The sequence below is a fragment of the Theropithecus gelada genome, chromosome 11 (genome assembly GCF_003255815.1).
Source record: "Theropithecus gelada isolate Dixy chromosome 11, Tgel_1.0, whole genome shotgun sequence".
In the NCBI taxonomy this organism is placed as follows: Eukaryota; Metazoa; Chordata; class Mammalia; order Primates; family Cercopithecidae; genus Theropithecus; species Theropithecus gelada.
Window position 1 is genome coordinate 67,207,252 of NC_037679.1, and position 19,180 is coordinate 67,226,431.

General features: G+C 47.2%; 1 protein-coding gene across 2 annotated transcripts in view; it reads left to right on the top strand.

Moving 5' to 3' along the window:
* WSCD2 (WSC domain containing 2) overlaps positions 1-19,180 on the top strand; it is a 126,134-nt gene that overhangs the window by 71,988 nt on the left and 34,966 nt on the right. For both annotated transcript variants that reach the window (XM_025403393.1, XM_025403394.1), the window contains 2 exons: positions 5,046-5,160; positions 9,314-9,498. In XM_025403393.1, coding sequence (XP_025259178.1) covers positions 5,046-5,160; positions 9,314-9,498 — 300 coding nt within the window. The remainder of the gene's footprint in view (positions 1-5,045; positions 5,161-9,313; positions 9,499-19,180) is intronic.

The window sequence follows — 19,180 nt, forward strand, 5'->3', positions numbered from 1 at the left end:
CGTTCCCGGCCATCCTCAGCAACCCCTGGCTTGCAGCCACATTACTCCAGTCTCTGCTTCCGTTTTCACATGACCATCTCCTTTGTGTCTGTGTCTTCATATAGCCTTCATCCGCCTCTGTGTCTTCATATAGCCATCTCGTTATAAGGACACCAATCATATTGGATTGGGACCCAACCTACTCTTTAGCCTCATAACAAAATTCCATCTGCAATGACCCTATTTCCAAATAAGGCCACATTCTAAGGAACTGGGAGTCAAGACTTCAACATGTCATTTGGGGGGTGGGGGGCCACAGGGCACACAATTCAGCGTAACAACCCTAGTTGAATTTTTGCTCCCACTTTTCTGGTGGAGAACTGCACCTCCAAGAGCTTGAGTAATATTTGAGGCTATTGCAGCATCATGTGTGAGATTTGAACCCAGATCTGGTTGACTCCAGTACAGCGTGAGGCCTCCTGTTTGTGAATCTGTTCACAAATTATAAATCAGAGGCATACAAATTAGTTCATGTTTAGCTACCCTTTTAACAAATCACCTTCATCGAAGAGAGCAAAATTTCATGAAAAGATTAATTGAAGCAAAAGAAAAAAGTAAAGGGGGAAAAAACTACCACCAGGAGAGTTCTTTTCAGATGCTGGTTTCTGTACTGGAGATAAATAGCCCAACTGGGGTGACTTTGCCATTTCAGCAGTCTTCAGACCGCTGTGGAGATGAGCTGATAGATTGTGTGAACTCGGCCATTAATCCACCCTCAAGTGGCCTGTGATTTTGTCCCTGTTTTACATATCTGACCTCCTGTCTCTGAGAGATTCTGCTACCACAGCAGGATTTGAAGGTGGAGCCCTGAGGAATGGCTGAAGAGGACTTTAGCGGGCTGGCAGTAACCATGCTAATGAGCTCAGCAGGGTGATACAACTCTGAGGACAGGAACCATGGTTGTATTGGTCGCAGCCTGCACCAAAGGTCTGTGGGAAAGGGGTCACCAGATCTTTCCCAGGACAGGAGGGACACTGGCTCAATATTGATATCCTGATCCATGGAGCTCAGCCCATTAATCAGGCCATGATACATAACATGCCTGCGTTTTCCAAAAGCATTAATAAAGGACTATGTATCTTCCTCTCCCTCCTGTTGACAGATAAGGAAACAGAGGGTCATTCATTCATTCAACAAGTCTTTGAGCACCTGTTGTGTGGGACATCTCAGCCTGATGCCTGGTCTGGTGCGAGGGTGAGGAAGGGGATAGAACACCATTTAAAAGCCCAGGCTTATAAAAAAGAATAAGATCATGTTTCTTGCAGGAACATGGATGGATCTGAAGGCCATTATTCTTAGCAAACTAATGCAGGAACAGAAAACCAAATACCGCATGTTTCCACTTTTAAGTGGGAGCTAAATGATGAGAACACATGGACACAAAGAGGGGAACAACAGACACTGGAGACTACTTGAAGGTGCAGGGCGGGAGGAGGGAGAAGAGGAGAAAATATAACTATTGGGTACTACGCTTAATACCTGGGTAACAAAGTAATTTGTACAACAAACCTCGTGACACGAGTTTACCTATATAACAAACCTGCACATGTATCCTGCACTTAAAATAAAGCTTAAAAATAAATAACTAAAAGCCCAGGCTTTCGGGAAGATGGACCTATGGTAAAAACCCCAGATCTTCTCCCAAGAAACCACCCCACTTCCCAGCTCCATCCTCCTCCTGGGCAGGTCTCTCTGGGGAGACACCTCCTCCCAAGACATCTCCTCCCAATCGTGGACTCAGTGTGGCATATAGGAAGGGGCAACTTTGAATAGATAGACCTGGGCATGGATTTGGTCTGAGACCCTCACTGTGGGGTGGACTCGGGCAAGTTGCTAAGCTTGAGTATCAGTGTAGTAGTTACTGTTCCCCCGCATCCTGGTGCCAAGGGACAAAAATCCACCTTGAACCAGCTTAAGCTAAAGACGAAAATGCATTGTGTCATGTCATCAAACTACAGCAGTGGCTCTGCTGGACTGGATTTTTTAAATGAATAATTGGTGGCCTTCTTCCTGTCACTCTCATCTCTGCTCTTCTATGCCTTGGCTTGTTTGTTCTCCTACACAGACTGGCCTTGGTGCCAGGGATTGGGCTGGTGGTAGCTCTGGGGTTATAGCACCTGGGAGAGGCAGATTTCTTTCTCCCAGCTTTACTCTATCAGAATGCAACAAATGGGTCATGTGTCCTTCCTTAAAGCAATCACTGGCTGCTGGGATGGGCAATATGTTTGACCCTGCCAAGATCATCACGTCTCCTGTGGTCAGGGAAAGTAAGGTCTGCTGATGGAAAAACCTATCTAGAGCAGATGCTTTGAAGGCACAAACAGTCCACTACAGTCCACCCCTTCACTCCATGGTGGACATGCAATGGACATACCCACATACATCTTTACTCCCATTAATTTGCTTACAAAAATCTTATCTAACATGACCACTGTTCCATATAGCCAAATGTGCCTATCCTCACCTTAAGGTGAAGTCACCCAAGGTCCTATGACATCCAACTTCAAGCCCAGCATTTCTGCAGCATGAGCATTCCTCCCCTTCAGGTGTTGGGGTGGCCAAAGAGAAATGAAACTTCCTCAAGTGTAAGATGGTTGGAGGACAGACCTGGGCTTTAATTTTAAGTCAGATGCTACAAGCTGTAGGTACGTGGGCAGATGACATAGGTTCCCATTGCATTTTGAAAAGAGGAAAAGCAGATGTAACATGAGTAGTTACCAGTCAGAACACACACCATATGCCCAAACTAAGACGTGCTTCTAAGGTAAACAGATAGAAGAGTCACTATGATCAGTTCCCTCATCTCTAAAATGGGTTCATAAGAAGTTTGTGAAGATTGAATTTTTAAAACATGAGACATGGCCCACAGTAAATTAGATAGCACGTAGTAGGTGTTCAATACATGAGTTTTGTCTCCTCTGTTTCTGTCTTTGTCTCTCTCTGTCATACACACACACACACACACACACACATACACACAATCTGCTGATCTGATGACAAAGACCTCAGGCCACCAAAATAAACCAAACTTTACCCCCTCTCTTCCCTTCTCTTCCCTCCCTACTCCATCATCCCTCCTTCCTTCCTTTTCTTCCTTCTCGTTCTCCCTCCAGCACCCTCTATTTTTCCCTCCCGCCTATCCTACAGTGCATCTTTAGACACTCAGTCCTTTAGGGAATGGCTGAATTGAAGTTAGTGTGCAGCCCTTGACCACATGGCCACAGAGTGCTCTCTCCCAGCTCAGGTATGAACAGCATTCGTGCTCCGAGTCAAGGGCTGTGACTCCATCTGTGGTGGGAGGGGCACGCGCTGTTGAACAAGCACAGAGACAAGACCTGGGCTTCTCCAGGGCTGTCACTGTCTGGTGTGCCTGCTCCAGGGAGGCGATGTTTCTTTTAAAGATGGACTCTTCTTAGTCGAGCAAATCACCTCTGTCTTATGAAGGAAATTCAAGGTGATCAGGTCAAGACACATCTCCAGCAGGGCTGAAAAAATAGTGCACTTAGCAGAGCTGTGTCCAGGGGAGTGATTGCTCAGTAATGAGCCTGCATTCTCTGCTAGATCCTGCTCTCCACCACAAGGAAGCGGGGAAAGAAGTTCACAGTTTAAACTAGACAGTGGTCTAGCCAAGGAAGTAATTCAGTGGCATTTAGTATTTTCTTCAATCATTCCATATAAGGGACATTTAATTCCAAGTGCTGGCTGGATCTTCGGTCTAACCTCCAGTTACTGATTTGGGGGTCTCGCAGACCTGGATTTAAACCTTTATTCTGTGCACAATTAGCTGTGGGTCATAGGGAGGCCACTTCACCTTTCTGGGTCACTGTTAAATCATCTAAGATAAGAGCATGACAATGTCAATGTTCTCCACTTCACATGGGGGCATTACAAAGATCCCCCCACTCAAAAAGCAAGCAGTTCGGAACACAGGCTCTGAAGCCAGATTGCTTTGCTTCAATTCTGAATCCACATGTATGAGCTGTGTTACTCTGAGCAAGTGACTTCTCCGGGCCCTTTTCTCTTCTGTATAAAATGGTAATAATATTCTCATAGGATCACTGTAAGGATGCAAGGAGACAATGTATGTAAAGCACTTACCAAAGTGAATGTCCAAATAATAATAATAATAATTTTAAAAACATATGGGAAAAGACATTATAAACTGTGAAGTGCTATTTTCATGTATGGGGGTTACTATTTACCATAAAGTACAGGGAAAATGTTTACTACTTGAAGAAAACTAAGTTATGATATATAATTGGATGGCTATTTCACTTTATTTAAAATTTTCCTTTGAATGGAAACATTCACGTTGACCCACAATAGAGACAAACTGTAAAGTACTTTCCACAGCACTGTGAATGGCCAGTTTCTTATTCTACTCACCTTAGTTTGATGCCTATCATATGCAAGACACTATGGTAGAAACTTTTACATAAATCATTCTATTTTAACCTCATTGGATTGTTATTTTTGTTCCTGATTCAAATAAAGCTAGGTCTCTGAAAGGTTAACTGACTTAAACTTACTAGGCTTATGCTAGGAAGTAAACAAAGTGAAATGAGGACCTAGACCTTGAGATAGCTAAGTCCAGGGCACTTTCCAAGGAAAACTAAATGTCTTAAGGCAGCTTGTAGACACAGTAACATGTCATCAAATGTTAAGCCTCTTAGAGCTGTCTTAATGCAAGAAATAGGAAGCTGTGTTTGGTGCTTAGGGAGTGGCCTTGGCTTAGGTTCCTGGATGCCCAGCTGTCACTAGGTGACCTCAACGGCTTGGCTGCAGCCCACAGAAGGCTTCCCTCCTCTCTGTTGGTCTCCACTGCCCTGATTAGACCAGGTTCTGCCAAGACAAATGACTTTCACTCTCTCATTTCTGCCCAAAGGAAGGACTTGACATTAAAAGGTCAACAAGGTCACATAACCAGAGACACACTGGTGAGGCTTCCCCCTGTAACCCTTGCAGCTTTGTCCCCAGCCACCTCTGACTTTTTCCTTTCCCCAAAGCCAAGTACATCGGCTGCTACCTGGATGACACCCAGAGTCGGGCCCTTCGAGGAGTGTCCTTTTTTGACTACAAAAAGATGACCATCTTCCGTTGCCAGGACAACTGTGCTGAACGGTAGGGCCCCAGCATCCAAGACTTGTCCATTTCAGGCCCTTCCTTCTAAGATTCCTGCCTGTGGCATTCTTTGCCCTGCTATGGGAGGGTGTGTTGAAGGGTGAGCACGTGACCACAGGAACGGTTGATGCAAAGGTGTGTGTGCATTGTGTGTATGTGCATGAGCACATCCACACAACTGTGGACTGTTCAAGAGTTGGTCTATGGGAGTTTGTGGTTGTGCCACTGTGTCACACTGTGTCTAGGAACAATTTTGTAGCAAACAGAGTACAGGGTCAGCTAGCTGTGTTTGTGAGCCTAATGCCAATATGCAATGATCTTTAAATAATAGTGACCGTGTATGCAGGAGTCTTTGTGAATATGTGTGCAAGGGGCCAAGATTGTGCTTGTGTGTGTAGGTGTCTGATTGCATTTGTTGAATGTGCAACACTGTGTTGAGAGCATGCAAGGTTGTGAAGAATTGCACACAACTTAGAAATGCACCATTAGGTGTGCGCGTGCATGCAGATGAGGGCTGTGAGCATAAAGCTTGCAGGATGTCCACACGAAGGGTAAGGTGAAGGTATCTAATAGTTTCTCAATATATAAACTCCTTGTTTTTCTCCAACGGAGAAACACTTACCTGTTCAGACAGTGTTTTCCAATCTAAGAAGACAACGATGGTTTTTATTAGACATGCACTGGGAGTAGGGTGGAGAGAGTTGACGTTTTGAGAGTGGACAAGTCCCCAGAGACCTGGTGAACAGGGACAGGACCCCTGGGGGTACCATGGGGCTGAGCTGAGCTTCTCTCCTTGTTTCTTGGGCCCCTTGACCTTGTAGTGGCTCATGAAGAAGCTCTAATATGCTCACCTCCAGGCTCCAGCTGGCTGTCTCTGACAGTCACAAGCTCTGCCAACCTCAGCTACATGCCTAGTGTGGAAATGGGCAAGTGGGTGACCACTGAGAGACTCTTCCTGTGGTTCTTTATTTTTCATTTTTTATTTTTTTGAGACGGAGTCTTGCTCTGTTACCCAGGCTGGAGTGCAGTGGCGTAATCTCGGCTCACTGCAACCTCTGCCTCCCAGGTTCAAGCGATTCTCCTGCCTCAGCCTCCTGAGTAGCTGGGATTACAGGCACATGCCACCATGCCTGGCTAATTTTTTTTTTTTTTTTTTTTTTTTTAGTATTTTTAGTAGAGATGGGGTTTCACCATGTTGGTCAGGATGGTCTCGATCTCCTGACCTCGTGATCCACCCACCTCGGCCTCCCAAAGTGCCGGGATTACAGGTGTGAGCCACCACACCCGGCCCCTGCTGTTTTTGATTAGGAAACACTGCCCTCTTTGTAATCAGCTGCCTAGGGAGCCCACTATTAAAATCCTGAGCCCAGGACCCTCTCCAACTTGAAAAGGATTCCAAGTCCTTGATAACATGAAGTCACTAACTTATCTGTCAAACTTGTGTGCAGGGGGCGGGGGAAACAGAGGTGAAGTCCATACAGCCCCTGGCCTTAAAGAGCCTGCAGAGGGAGACAAACATGTAAACAGAGAGGGATAACATAGTCAGATAAGGGTTGAGATGGAATAATCACAGACAGTTAGACATGCAGACAAGGTCTAAGCTGCCTGGGGTGAAAGGAAATACTTCTCAGAGAAGGTGACAGCCAAGATGAGTCAGAGCTACTCATGTAATTCAATTTGGTTCAGCAAATATTTGTTGACTGCCCATGGGTGCTGGACCTGATTCCGGGTGCTGGACCTGATTCCAGGTGCTGGAGATGAAGAGATGAGCCATCCACAGCCCTGTCCTCAGCGGGGCTTCCCATCTGGTTGAGGAGATAGAGGCATGAACAATAGGCTTGGGCCACAGAATAACAACAGCTTACAATAGTTAAAAAGCACTTGTTCTGTGCCAGGCACTGTCTGAGCATTTTGCAAATATTAACTCTTTAACTTCACAAGACCCCTGTGAGGCAGGAATGTTATGAACCACATTCCACAGATGAGGAAACCAGGGTACAGAGACATCAAGTATAATGGGTGCTGGGGTGGATGTGCTTTGCAAGGTGCAGGAAAGTCAAGAAGATGGAAGGGATGGAAGGCTCCATGTGGAGGGTTTAGGAAGCATTATCATGGTGAGACCATAAGCTGGGTTTTGAAGGATGAGTAGGAGTTTTCTAGGTAGGGCAGAAATAACAGCATACTCAAAGGACAGGACTCCTGAAATACACTGAAACACTCAGGGTGCTCAGGTAGGCAGCATGGGAGTGCACAGAAGGTACAAAGGGAGTGTCAGGAGAGGAAGCCACAGAGGTGCCCAAAGCCCAGTGAAATGGGGCCTTGAAAGCCAACTAAAGCATCCAGATTTGACCAGGAGGGTAATGGGGAGCCACTGCAGGGTGTCTATCAGGGAAGTGGTCTACATTCATTCCATGAATGTGTATTAATCATCTCTCATATGCCAGGCATTGTCCTGGGATAGGTGGGCGAGACCCACAGGGTCACTGCCCTCCTGGATATTATATTCTAGAGAACAAGACAGGCAATTTACAAACTACATTAAAAATCACTAAGATCATTTCAAAAGTGATGACAACCATAAGAAAACAAAACGGAGCAATGGGATAGTGCCCAGCATGAGGAGTAACATTCAGTGTGGTAGTCAATGAAGGATTCTCTAGGAAGATGACTGAGCCCAGACCTGGAAGGTAAAAAGAAACCATGCAAACAGCAGAGTAAGAGTGTTCCAGGCAGAAAAACGGCAAGGACAAAAGACTTGAGGCAGGACGGAACTCAGTGTGTTTAAAGATCAGAGAGCCCATGACTGCAGCAGAATTGGCCAAGGGAAGGATGGTGGGCATTTTATAGTCTGTTCGGGATGCTAGAACAAAATACCTCAGACTGGGTAATTTCTATGAACAGAAATGTATTGCTTACAGTCCTGGAGGCTGGGAAGTCCAATATCAAGGTGCCAATAGATTTGGTATCTGGTAAGTGCCCACTCTCTGCTTCAAAGATGGTGCCTTGTTGCTGTGTCCTCCCATAGCAGAAGAGCAAAAGTGCTCCATCAAGCTTCTTTTATGGGTTTCCCTGAACCTCAGTTTTTCTCCATCTTGACTTTGTCCTTCCTACTCCCGGAGCCACAGCAAGCAATGCTCTTTTCATTTGTTTACAGAGTGGGGTAGCCACTAAGAGTCCTTTCTAGGAAAGGATTTCATCACTATGAAAATTTTCAAAAAAACTTGAAAACCTTGCAGTGCCTGGATTTTTATTTTTAGGAATTTTTCCTTGGTGAATGTGTGAGCTCATTTTTGTCCTCTCCCAGAGGGATGTGAGAGTCCCTGCCTCCCTCATGAGCTCCCTGTGCCTCCTCCCTTCACCCTAGCTCCTCTCAAGGGACAAGGAGGCACCGTTCCTGGGTGATGTTTCCAAGAATAAAGGAGCTGGACTCTGGAGAGATGAACGTATCAGGTTTCCAGAAAGGGAAGAGCAAGAAAGAGAGTGGGGTAGGGGAGACCACAAGATCTGGGGTGTGTGTGTGTTGACAGGTGTACCATGTGCAGGTGTGTACAGGTGAGTGTGAATATGGACATGGTGTGTCTATGTGGGTAGGTGTGGAAGGGTGAAGACGAAGGCAGGTGGATGGTCCCTGGGTGTTCCTGTCCCCTCCATGGGTCTCTCTGTCCTCTAGGGGCCTCCCTGTATTCCTTCTTGGCTTTCCTGCCTCCACACTGCCCCCTGCAAGGCTAACTCTGTAGCCTCCCTGACTCCTCTTGGGGTCTCGTTATCCCAGACCCAGATCCTCCTGCCCCATGGAGCATGCCTGTCTCACAGATCTCCTGGAGTCTCCCTGCCCACCTCGGGGTCTCCCCTGCCCTCTTTCTAGGGTCTTTCTGTGTGCTACCTTCCTAATCTCATTTCTTTGGGGTCCCCCTGTCTCCCGAATGCCCCCCATCTCCCAGGTCTCCACAATGGATGGGTCTCCTGTCCCCTGAGGTCTCTCCTGTCCTCTGGGGTCTCTCAGTTGCCCCAACCTCCCATCAGCAGTCTCCCCATTTCCCCTGGGATCTCCTGGTCCCCAGAGCCCTCCCATCCCCCAGGTCTCCACGTTGAGTCTCCCTGCCTTGGGGTCTCCATGGTGGCAGCTACCCTGCTTGACAGCAGCCTCCCCCAGGGGTTACCTGTATGCCGGGCTGGAGTTCGGCGCCGAGTGCTACTGCGGCCACAAGATCCAGGCGACGAACGTGAGCGAGGCAGAGTGCGACATGGAGTGCAAGGGCGAGCGAGGCAGCGTGTGCGGCGGCGCCAACCGCCTCTCTGTCTACCGGCTGCAGCTGGCCCAGGAGTCGGCCCGCAGGTGTACGTGAGTCTGCCCTGCCCCTCTCTGCTACTCCTTCCTTGGCTGCAGTCCTTGCCCACCAGAGTAAAGAGTCCCACATGTCTGCCCTGTACCCTCCCTGGCTCCCCATCACTCCAAGGCCACCACCGTCCTGCCCCAGCCTCGCCTCTCCCAGTCCCTCACAGAGCCCTTTGCCCCAGCTCCTTTGAATGGTCCTGCATGCACTTCTCTCTCCCTCCCACTCTGAGCTGCCTCTGGCTCCAGCTGCATCCCTCATTCTCACCAGTCTTCCTCCCTCTGAAACTGAGTTGGAACCTGAGCCTTGCCTTCCCATCCTGATTTTCTCAGAGCAGATTGTCTCTAATGATGATGATGGTGGTAATGACAATAGCAAACACTTTGTCCTTTTCTCCATGCCTCATGTAGAATAGCACATGTAATCTTCACAATGACCATTGACATAGGTACTATTATTTACTTATTCCCATTTTACAGATGAGGAAACTGAGTCTCAATGTCACAAAGCTTGTAAGCAGCAGAGAATTTAAACCCACTCTGGAGCCCTTGATGCTTTCGAAGAGAGAATCCATCCTGGGTTGTTCAAGCTTCTGGTTTGAGTCTTGTTGGAAAATCTCTCCGATTTCCAAACCAACAGGAGGGAGTGAATAAGAGGACAGGAGCTGGCTCCTTGTCTGAGGGCACTGTCCCATCATTGTCCCCTCCTGGGGACTGGGGATGAATGTTTAATAGCAGCTAATAACTAGTTATCAATAATCTGCTGTATGTCAGGCACTGTCCTAAGCCAATTACAGGCCTGATTTCATTTACCTTCCCTACAGCCTTTTCAGGTAATTACTGTTGTTTATTATCCCCAACCAGTCCAAGGTCACATAGCATAATTCCAGATGACCTTAAGACTTATGAGAAGAGTTAATGTGCTTGATAAAAGATGGGGGGGGTGCTGACCTTTCTGGGGGGTTACCCCTCCCACGCAGTCCAAAGACAGAAGCAGAAATCCACAGCTGCTTCTCTAGCCCTCTGGCCAGTGCTTCCGAGATTTGCTTGTGTCTGAGAGTTCCCCTGGGAGATCTTTTTAAAATGCAGATTCCAATTCAGCAGGTCCAGCAAGATGCTGCATTTCTAAAGAGCTCCCAGGTGATGCCAGGATGCTGGTCCACAAACCACATTTTGAGCCTCTGTGGATCTCGTCCAGAATGTAGCCCTGCCCACCCGGTGGCTTTAGCAGAAAGTTAACAGCTAGTCTGTTTGCAGAGAAGGGCCTCTTCCATGTGAATTTCATTGTTTATAGAAACTCATTGTTTGTTTGCTTGAAAATGTGTTCAGTGTTTCAAATCCCAAATATATATGTACATATATATTTTGTTTGTTTGTTTGTTTGTTTTTGAGATGGAGTCTCACACTGTCACCCAGGCTGGAGTGCAGTGGTGTGATCTTGGCTCACTGCAGCCCCTGCATCCCAGGTTCAAGCAATTCTCCTGCCTCAGCCTCCCAAGTAGCTGGGATTACAGTTTCCCACCACCACGCCTGGCTAATTTTTTTTTCTTTTTTTTCTTTTTTTTTTTTTTTTTTTGTATTTTTAGTAGAGACAGGGTTTCACTATGTTGGCCAGGCTGGTCTCGAACTCCTGACTTCGCGATCCACCCATCTCAGGCTCCCAAAGTGCTGGAATTACAGGCATAAGCCACCATGCTCAGCCTCAAATCCCTTATTTTTGAAGCTCCATTCAAGTTTTGCTGTGCAATAGGGTCGAGTATGCGGTCAGTTTGCAAACTGGCTGTTTTTTCCAAATGAACTACAACTTCCACCTCCCCATAGTCATCTCAGTTCAGGTATGAAGGCCTAGGAGGGCAGAGGGCAGAGGACCGAGGTAGCACATGAAATCCAGGCCAGAGAATGTTCATAGAGTGGCTTTCTGGTTTGGCTGCTAACATTACGAGTTTTTAACTTAGTGGCAGATTTATCACCTTTACAGCTGATCGCCTTTATGTCAATATTTATGTTATTTTGATAGCAACATTTGGACCATCTGAAGAGATGACCTTAAAGTCAGGGATATTTAGAGGGAAAGCTGCTGCCAGTAACACATCCTAGTGGATGAAAATGAGATAGATAACAAGAACTGGATTGTGTATGTCATTAGGCAGACACTAGCCAGACCTCCTTTTGGTTAATGTTCAGGTTGGCTGAATAACCTGGACACACTCTCAATATCTCTTTCTCTCTTTCTCTCTCCCCTCTTTCCTTCTCCCCACCTCTCTCTTCCTCTTTCTCTCCCTCACCTTCCTCCCTCTCTCTTCCTCCCTCTCTCCACCCCCGTTTCTTTCTCTCTCTCTCTCTCTCTCACACACACACACACACACACATTCAGATACACACACACACACACATACTGCTGTGATCACCTTGTATTACATAATAACACTTTCACTGACCATGGGTCAGCTGGGGAGCTGCTGGCAGGAATGCTTCTGCACCCCTCACTTGCCCCTTCTGTGTGGCACAATTATTTGGGTGGTGCTTTGTACCATCTGAGAATAGCATTTTTGTATTATGTCCAAGAGGAAGAAACACACTTATTTCTACTGAGAGTGGAGTCCTGGATTCTCTAAAGTTCGTCACTGTTGTTCTGAATCATCACCATATAAGGTTTGAAGCTTGAGCACCTTCAGCTGGAGACCCTAAAAGAAAATCTAAGCCTTATTAATCCCGAGGCTACCAAGACTGAGACTTAGAAGGAAGGCAGCTTGGACAAGGAGAGAGATGGTTGACAATGTTTCAAATCCAGTTGGCAACATGGTATACAAAGAGAGTGCAGGAACCATTCATTGAACCAAAACACTTGATGAGCTCTTCTGTGGATGAGATATGCAGAAGCTCAGTGGTCAGTAAAGCACAATGCCTGACCTCAAGGAGCTTTCCATCTCATGGGGCAACAGACCTGATACTAATGGAATTGGTTCAACCATGAGTTAGAAGGATAATTTTGTGCAGACCCAATACAAGTAGGATTGGTTGAACCAGAGACCCAGGGGACTGCAGGGGCTCTGTCTTCAAGAGCCAAGGGAGCAATTTTTGAGCTGAATCGCATTCTAAGAGGATTCCAGGTGAAGGGGACAGCCATGGGTTCTAATTCATGATCAAAAGTCCAGAGTCAGCAAAGGTCATGTGTTGAATGCTATGTTGGAAGCACCTTTCTCACTGATGTCTGCATTTTACATTGGAGAAACTGTGGCTCAGAGAATAGAAATGGCTAAATTGAACAGCACTGGGGGAGGCTCCATAAAGGAGAGGGCAGCTCGATAAAGGAGGGGACATTTGATGAGAGGCTTGAAAGGTTGTTTCCTGGCGGAGAAGAGGAGGATACCCAGACTCAAGACAAATCACCAAGCAGTGGGAGAGGAATTAGGCAAATAAAAGAGAGCACAAAAGCCTGGTGCCTATTGCAGGAAATGACTGGCAGGCATGGGTTTTCTAAGGCTACTGTGCCTCTTAGGTACTGAGCATAAGCTGGAACCCAGGTCCATGAATCCCAGTTAGGGTACCCACTTGCCACAGTGTTGCAGACACCCTGACCCTGGAATTTGGTTCAGAACACCATCTTCTCTCTTTTGGGGGAACTCCTTGGCTCCAGCTCATCTCCTCCCTTCCCTGACCCCTGATCCCTCCTTTCACCTTGTTTCCAGACTCTAGGCAATGTGAAATCTGCAATGTCTTTGCTCTGACTCAGTGGCATCTTCGATTTCCTAGGATTATGCCTAGGATTTGCTTTGTACACAAATAAGTCAGAAAGGGATGCCTTCCAAGTCACTGGCACACAACTCTGGCATGTATTACATCAGGCAAGAGAAATGAGTGAGTGCTCCAGCAAACAGCTATGGCAGAAACCAGATTTCATTTGTAGAGTCATTAGTTGGTATTAACACTGTGTCCTAATTGTGTTTTCCTAAGCAGTGGCACAGAACTCTTAATGACTGAAGAGATCTAAAGGAATCTTATTATCTCCCAAACACCATTCTGGTGGGGCATCTGCCTCGCACAGGATGCCAGCCTAGGTGTTTCTGAGGTGAGGTGATGGAATGCTCCCATAATAGTGAGAGCATTAAAAGGTTAGCAGAGCAAATGTCTGCAGGCACCCTGCTATTCTGCCTTGACACTGACTCTCGGGCACGTGGACTTTTTGCCCTTGTTACAAAAGAACCGAGAAATGGACTTCTTTCTTGGTCAGATTACATTTTTCACAGCAGTTTGCTAAATGTGTCGGCAAGTGTAGCTCTCCTCCCAGGGGTAGAGACCTGCTGGTGATTTGAGAACATTATGGCTTTATGGGATGTTGCAAGAAATTTCATTTGCCTGAAAGAGTCTTGCAAGATTTGGGTTGCAAAGTTCATCAGAACAGGGCTCCTGAGTCCCAAGGGTGGCTGTCCATGGTGCTGACCACCCTTTAGCGCTGCCTAAAACCCCAATGATGGCAAACCAGCCTCTCCCAGGGATCTGCACTTTTTTCCTTTTGTTTTTTCCTTCCTAGTTTAGTGGAGACATTATGAAGCTTACACTATCACTGAAAAAATAGATACCTTATTTATGGTTCACAATTTACATGGTGGATTTTGTGTACTGTTGTTAATTCTGGCAATTTTTTGTCTCCCAGAGTTAGAAGGAGAATTTTGTGCAGTGCTTTGCTTTATGTTCACTGATCCTCCATTCCAACTACTTCTGCTGAGAGGAACCCTCAGATGATTAGGGAACAGTCACATTTGCTGGAATGGACCACGTCTAACTCCTTCTTTGCTAGGCCTGGAGGCTTCTTCTACTTCCCTTTGCTGTAGGTCTGGGAGCCCCGAATTTCATAATTCATATGGGACCCCATGAACTCTTCTCTGTAGGGCCAAGGGAATAAGAGAAAATATTTCTTCTTCTGCATCATGATGGGAGATAATTGGTTTGCTCTTCTCCCCTAAGCAAAATCTAGGTCATTGGACAGGAAAATATTGGGAGCAATGCAGGTTTTGGAATCAGGCATAGTGTTTCTATCCCAATTCTCTCATTTGATGGCTGTATTGACTTTGGTCAAGCCACTCGTTCTTTCTAGGTGTCAGGTGCTTCATCTATAAAATGAAGACAATCCCAATCTTTCACAATTTCTGTGGCCACCAAGTGAGGAAAAGACTAGAAAGCACCTAGCACAGTGCCTGTTACAGAGTAGCTTTTTCCTAATGGAAACTCCCCAGTTCACTCTGCGAAGCACCCAATTCAAGCGATTTGAATTTCCAACAGCCCACAGGAGCCTTTGGTAATGTCTAAAAATAGCTGGCTTGAATTCTCTTTGGACAGTTAGGCTCTTTGTGTAATTCAATCTCTCTCTGATTATAGGTAGCTAGGTAGCCATTAACAGCTTCCAGCTCACTGCCTTTCCTCCTCACCGCATCTTTAATGCAGTGGAGCTTGGCCTAATTACCCAGGGGGTGGTGGCTTCTTTCAAACCAAGGAGAACTCTTCCACAGCTGCCTCTAAGCTGATGCCAGGTGACATTTACCTCATTTTTGTGAAGCTCCAGAACAAAGAGATGATAGGACTTCAGAGACACTTGCAGCTGGTTCCGGGCTGTTCTTCGTCTGCCCCCAGCAAAGGGAGTTGATGAACAGTTGCTCTGCTTGCTTCTTGCTAGTAAAAAGCCCAAGCTGCTGAGGTCATGTACCATCCCAGCTAGCCTGGCAATGCAGAGCTGACATTGTCAGAATGTGGGGCATGGGCTTTTGCAATCCCTGGACTCCCACTGTGGGGCCTGAGAGGATTTCTGGAAAATTCAGGTAGCTGGCATGGGGGTCTCTGGAGCGCAACTTGTTAAAATGGGCATACCTTCTTCAGGATAGTAAAGAGATGGGAAACTAGGATGTGATGTCAAACAAGATTGGGGTCAAATCCCAGCTCTGCTCCCTACCAGCTGTGTGACCTGGAAAAGTAATTGAATCTCTGCCTATAAAACAGGATAATAATATTTTTCACCTCATAGGTTGTTGTGAGGATTAACTGAGATATAATGTACACAACATACTTAGCACTAATGACATAGAGTAAACAGCTGTTGTTATTATTGCCATCATTGGCAATTATTTAGAAAGGTTGATTATTAGGAAGATGCCATCCAGGGCTACTGCTGTTGTCATTCATGACTCCAGGGAGTACCATTCACATAGACTATGAGCTGTGAAAAGCAATGGCCCTGAAATCTGTGGATTTTCCTTGTGATTGAAAGTGTTCAAAGATCCAAGATGTTTTAAGTTGGGTTCTCCCAAAACAGGGATGTGAACCTTGGCTACCTGGAAGGTGTTGCCAAGATGCACCCATAGGGGACTAGAAAGGTAAGATGGAGAAGAAAGCTAATACAGGGTCCCTGACAAAGCAGGTCTCTAGTGAGGACAACGGAAGCTTAACCCCACTGGAGAGCTCTGGGGGATGGTATTGAACAAACTTCAGACGTGTTTCACCTGAGGAACAGAAAGCTGCTGTATTTATTTTTCTCCAACTCTCATCCATCATTGGCTGAGGGTGGCTCCTGGGGAGATTAACTCCCTGGCAGGCCCAGCCTGTCCCTCACAGGCCCTAAGGCAGAGTCATGGTCACTATCAGCCTATAATGGAATGGCAAATGCCAACAGAGGCATATTAATGGACCACTGACAGCAAACAGTGCATGGGTTCTAGCCACCCTCCACATATTATGGGCAAGTGATGGAGAAAGGAATAAGAAGTGGCATGGTTTGAGTACTTACGTCTCAGACACTGTTGTAAATGCCATCGCATAGACTTTCACCCCAACTGTGCAGGGTAGATACTACAATCCTCATATACAGATGAGAAAAACTGAGGCTCAGCAAAGTGAAGACACCTGCCCAATGGCACACAGCTCAATAAGCAGCTGACCCAGGTCTGTCTGACTTAGAGCCAAGGCCCTTACCTCGGGACACCAGAGCCTTTTGCAAGCAAGAAAGCATCTTTTCACTGCTATGGAAATCCAGAATTCTTTATACCACAGGAGAGTGTCAGGGAAGCCAAGGGATTCCCTTGCCACTTCCCTTTCATTTTCAGACATAAGAGATGAAAGAGTCTCTCACCCACTGAAGGGGAGGGCCAGGTGACCCACATTACAGATGGAGGAAATGAGGGAAGTGGGGAGAGTAAATGTCTTGGCTACCATGTGTATTCTGTGTCCAGATCACCAAGACAGTGGAGAGCCACCTGCAGAGGGAGATGGCCTCCAGAGAGCTCCCCAGGTCCCAGGTGTCAAGCTAAACCAATCCCTTCCTGACTTGGAAAGCTCTCCAGACCTTCTGCTGGACATCAGGAAGCCCTCTGTGACTTCACGCAGTTTCCTCACAAAGTAAAATAGGCCAGACTTCAGGAATGCCTTCCACCCAGGAGATTAACTGCTCCTGGAACTGACTTCCCAAACTGTTATCCCCTCACCGCACCCCCAGAACACATCTTGCCCAAAGAGGTGCGCAGTAGTAGTTTCTAATCCATCTTGGGCCCTTTAAGTCCTCTAAAAATTTCACCTTATTTGGTATTCAGAGCATTCAGTTTAGCCCTCCTCTCTAAGCTGGGAGAGTCAGGGACTCATTAGCAGGTGTTTAAATGTCAAAGGGAGGCCAGTCTCTGCAGAGCTGGATCTACAAAGACTTCCTTCCTCTTCCTATTCTGGCCTCCTAATATCTAGGCAGGCTGGAAGAAATCACATGGAGAAATGCCAGCCTAGGGATTCCACATGGCTCTCCCCCTCTTTTCAGTCGAAGGACAGCAGGTAAGGAGACAGACCTTTGACTGCCCCCTCTCTAGTACCTGTAGCTCACAAAGTTTATCCATGTCCATCTCTGAATGATTCACCCAATATTTATGCACCCATTTTAGAGATGAGAACATTGAGGCTCTGAAATGAGAGGAAACTTGCCCATGGTCAAAGACAAGGAAGGGCAGAGGTGCCATGTGAAGGAGAGTTCCCCGTTTTACAGCTGAAGATGCTGAGTTCCAGAGAGGAGAAACAGAGTCAGAATGAGAATTCATGTTTCCTAATCACTAAGTCTTCTGCTCCTCAACCAGGATGGCTCACCCTGAGCCTGTCAGTCCAGGGAAATGCCATGGCTCTCTGGTGTGGTGCCAGGATGGAAGGCCTCTCCTGGGGCTCTGGGTCACGGTGGGTCCCCTGAAGCTCATCTGGAGATGCATGTTAATATGACCCATCAGCAGACTGAGCCCAAAAGATGGGTGCCCAGCTTAGGGACAGGGGAGAGGGCAGTGCGCTTGGCCAAGGAAGGCTAGAGGAAGATGCATGTGTGCCACCCACAGGCCCTGAGTGATGCTCCAGTGCCTTTGATTATTTGGGGTCATGCTCTTAGAGGATACAAGGGTGACTCCTGAGGGCGAAGGACCCCAAAGACCACCCTGGGCTTGCTTCAGCTTTCACATGCCCACAGTCAGACATGCATACTCCCATATAGAGATGACTTGTATGTGAGATCCACTGTGATGAAAACAACTGGGACAGACACCAGCAGTGTCCCTGGCTGTGGGCACCAGGTGCAAGGGTCCCCAGTGCTCTTGGCATCCTGGGAAAAGACTCTATCTGGGCTGCACTCCATCAGAGGAATCTACCCATCCAGTTACTCTCTCTTCTTAAGGTGCATTTCCCCTTGCACTGGGAAATAAGTATTTTCATCTGAACCTAGGTGCCAGCCGTTGGGATGATTGGGAAATGTCAAACCCCTGGTGGCATTGAACCGGGCTCATGAGGGACTGGCTGAAGCCCAGCCTCATCCTCTACTAGGAGAATAGGAGCCCTCTTCTCAGCCAGCTGGTTGCCAGGCAACCCAGAGAGAGCCCCTGGGGTTGTTGTCTCCACGTGCACAAACACCTTATGGTAAGACTCGCCCTCCTAGAGGTTGATTTGATGCACAACCACACAAGTTATCTACAGAAGCGCACAGTCAAATGCACAGGGCCAGAGACTCCTATGTTCCCCCATAGACCCACGATGTGCAGATGAGCATGGTCTACAGGGTCACATTTGCATTCTCAGAGGTCAGCATCCACATGCCCAGACAGGTGGATCTGCACTCACACTGGCATGAGCATAGTCACACATACACATGGGATGCACACATCATCACTCACACCCTTTCATACACAGATGAGCACTGTGTGCACAGCAACAGACACACATTCAGTGTCACATCCCACTGCTCAATCTCAGTGCAGCCAGACCCACAAGTGCCCTCACACAGCCTCTCCTGCCCCATTAATGCACAGACACACACACACACATGCACACACATGTGCAAACACCACTCACTTCTTCAGACACGACTGTGTCTTCCCAACACACTGCTTTGGGGGCCTCAGACCCCACCAGGGTAGTGGAACAGGACTCAAGAAAGGACCCACATTAGAGGATAAGAGTTGGTGGGCTTGGGATCCCTACAAGGGTACCCAGGACTGCCCTAGCCCTAAAGGGGCCTCTGTTGGCTCCAACCCCCAAAATACTGTCTTTAGCAACCCTCCAAGCTCTAGCTTACGACCTGGGAGGATTTCATGATGGTCCCTCAAATAGGATTCTGGTGAGGAAGAGGGAGGTTAACAATTTGAAGTTGGTTCTAGAGACCCGGGGTCAAGCGACCTCAGAGTGACAGCC